The sequence below is a fragment of the Sinocyclocheilus grahami genome, unplaced genomic scaffold, assembly GCF_001515645.1.
Source record: "Sinocyclocheilus grahami isolate Dianchi unplaced genomic scaffold, SAMN03320097.WGS_v1.1 scaffold9393.1, whole genome shotgun sequence".
NCBI classification, from domain to species: Eukaryota; Metazoa; Chordata; class Actinopteri; order Cypriniformes; family Cyprinidae; genus Sinocyclocheilus; species Sinocyclocheilus grahami.
Window position 1 is genome coordinate 3,732 of NW_015512591.1, and position 2,751 is coordinate 6,482.

A 2,751-nucleotide genomic window follows, 5' to 3' on the forward strand; every position below is an offset into this window, starting at 1 on the left:
AAAAAAAACTTGCTTTTCTTTCTCACAGATTGAGAATTATTGTATAAAAATTGTCGTATTATTAAGTTTGTATAAAAGTTATATTTTTGATCAGTTTATGTAGTGCTATTCTGTCGCATAAAACAAGGTCAGCATACACTGCAGTTGATTTAATACATTTGCAGTCAACCAATCACACTTACTTGCACAATTTTTTGTAGTAAAAATGACAAGTCTACATTATTATATTGCTTACTTCCATAAACATAATATAATAATGATTCCCGTTAATGTGTCCTTTACTTTTCATTTCTTATCAACAGCTGATTCTAGCAAGCATGTTTCTTCAGGGTCATCTTTATGCGAGATACAGCATTAAAGCTAACACACTGATCAAGAAGTATGTGCTTTGTTTATTGTGTTGCTCTCTATTCCTTTAACAGGTGTGTCCATGGCTTTTTGTATACCATCTAATTCATCGCTCTCATCTTCCATCACCACGGCTTTCCATGATTCCTGATGCAGCCTTTCATTCCTTTCTGTTATCTGGGGTGACGGTGGGACTGTTGCCACCAAAGCAGGTTGAAGATGTTTGAACTCCTCCTCATTTATATCAAAATCCATCATTTTATGATCAAGCACCCACCAGCGGCCCGTAAAGCCCACATCCAGCACACGCTTTGGCAGTTCTACCCAGGGCACAGAGATCGCCGAGCAACACGCCTCATACAGGCTGGACTCGGAGTCGTACTCTGTGTAATAAGTCAAAGATGCAATGCCCAGACTGGCATAGCGCAGCCTGCCCTCGTTTCGCAGTTTCACAAGGGTCTGGACGTGTCCATCTGAGGTGCCACTGCGTATCCATGGAGACAGCAGAGCCAGACGGTTGGAGGTTTCTAGCAGGCTGGTCTCAAAGGAGACATCATCAGGGTTGGTATAATAGCAGGCGTACATTCCTCCCAGAAGCCCCAAGGAGACGGAGGCTTTAAGGGGTCGCTCCCGGGCCCCAAGCACTGCCTCACGACAAGCCTCCTTATAATCGCTTAAAATACTACGGCACCATACACCTGAAAACAGTGAAGAAATAGCAGATTAACGTTCAGCTAATACAATTTTCGAATTACCACATATTGTATGAAAGATAATGCAATAAGAAAATACTAAAGCAATACGAAATGATATTTTAATGCCACTACAACAGATTTAGAAAACTAGTTAGCAACCTAATACAGCTGTATTTTCGTAGATAAAAAATTAACACGCCTGCACTCAATTGTGCACTCTGACGGACCTCCTAATTGTAATACGAACAGTATCTTCATACTTATGTCAGAAGCAAAAACTATAACCGTGGCTTAGTCTTACCTGCGCGACTGTTTATCAATCTTTGCCACCTTGTGCCCTTGGTTGTCTCTGTTGCAGCTGTGGAGCACCATCTCTTCAGCAGCCACGAGGCGGCCATGTTAATAGCGAATGAACTCACGAAGTGTGACAGTTCACAGTACACGGTGGATGTAGCACAGGAAGAGCTTCCAGCCGCCAGTTTCCAATACTGGCTCAACGTTGCAACGGAGGCTGGTGAAACTGATGAGCCAAAATGGCGAAAAGCACGGTACGTGTAATGTTATTTGCCCGGTGGGGAAACAAAATATTGTATTTTCGGATCCACCATGCATTCTTATGAATATGAGCCATGTCACTAAAACGGGAAAGGAATTGCAAACAGATCATGTTTTAAAAGTTTTTATGTTAAACAAAAAAGAGAGGTCTAGAATGATTTGTCTCAAATATTTGGATCTGAATTTAGAATTTGACAAGCAAATATCCTTATGCGCTATGAATTTATTTCACAACACTTCTGACAATTTCATATACATGCATTAATAAATATGACTGTCGAATGAAAAAAGATGACAGTCGAGAAATCGGTTTTTTTTTTTAGCAAAGCAGCCTAATTAAAACAACAACAAAAAAATAATAGAAACGACACATAAAAAAAACACAGGTAAAACAGGTAAAAACATTCCAGTTTTAATTCCGGCTTTGTTCCGGTCACGTGATTGTGTTTCGACGCACTGGAACCCTGCAGGTGACGTGGAATATGGGGACAAAAACGATAAATCCCTGCGGTATCGTAAAATCTCTAGCTACTGTCGAATCGGCTATTGGTTTTTTAAGTCTCAGTTAGTAAAAAGGCACTACTAAATACAATCCAGGCTGACGAAACAATTGTTTTTGTGCCTGCTTGCTCGAAGCAAGCTTGATTGTTCGAGTTGCCAGATGGAGTCAGGATTACCTTGCAGCCAGGTGAGCGAATTAACTTAGTCTAAATCTGATTTTGGTGGTTATATTGTGTTTATTGTCTTCTGTCCGCGCAGATAGTATTCTTATGAGAACTCCCTAGGAATCCTGTAATCTCCAGTCATGGCTAGTCCACATGAATTAACGTTTCAGGGTAAGGTTTATGTGCTTATATGCACCATCTTGTTTGGTCTCTCTGTCTTTCTGCTTTAATCTTCATTCTGCACGTTTCCAGAGTTTGAGGAAGCCGCCGATCTGCTGTCTTCAAATCCTGGAGCCTCAACCCTCAGCATCTCCAGCCCCGGCGCAGCAGCCGCCTCAGATGTCAGAGTTGATCTGTCAGAAGATGAAGACAATCAGCAAGAGAGTTCAGAGGTGAGCTGCAAAACCAAACAGGCAAATAAGGTCACAAGTAGCTGCTTATTTCTTGTGCATCTTAGTTTAGAGGTCATAGAATAAGCCTTATCCCCA

The 2,751-nt window shown here is 41.3% G+C and overlaps 2 protein-coding genes across 2 annotated transcripts in view; one reads left to right on the plus strand and one right to left on the minus strand.

Annotated features, from left to right (window-relative positions):
* Window positions 1-24: 24 nt before the first annotated feature.
* LOC107578239 (uncharacterized protein C19orf52-like) lies at window positions 25-1,591 on the minus strand. The gene is made up of 2 exons (XM_016264212.1): window positions 1,345-1,591; window positions 25-1,046 (listed from the first exon to the last, which is right to left on the minus strand). The coding sequence occupies exons 1-2, from the start codon at window positions 1,439-1,441 to the stop codon at window positions 373-375; spliced, it is 771 nt and encodes a 256-aa protein (XP_016119698.1). The 5' UTR covers window positions 1,442-1,591; the 3' UTR covers window positions 25-372.
* A 701-nt stretch (window positions 1,592-2,292) lies between these two features.
* Window positions 2,293-2,751, plus strand: part of LOC107578238 (protein YIPF2-like) — a gene marked incomplete at its 3' end in the record, with an annotated part of 2,431 nt that continues 1,972 nt past the window's right edge. Inside the window, exons 1-2 of the mRNA XM_016264211.1 lie at window positions 2,293-2,434; window positions 2,516-2,655. Of these exons, the coding sequence (XP_016119697.1) occupies window positions 2,404-2,434; window positions 2,516-2,655 (171 nt within the window). The remainder of the gene's footprint in view (window positions 2,435-2,515; window positions 2,656-2,751) is intronic.

Bases quoted from the DNA above. Each gene is read 5' to 3' on its own strand.
- LOC107578239 (XM_016264212.1), bottom strand. From the start codon at position 1,441: ATGGCCGCCTCGTGGCTGCTGAAGAGATGGTGCTCCACAGCTGCAACA. The intron at 1,047-1,344 runs GTAAGACTAAGC...CACTGTTTTCAG, and splicing joins ATTGATAAACAGTCGCGCAG to GTGTATGGTGCCGTAGTATT.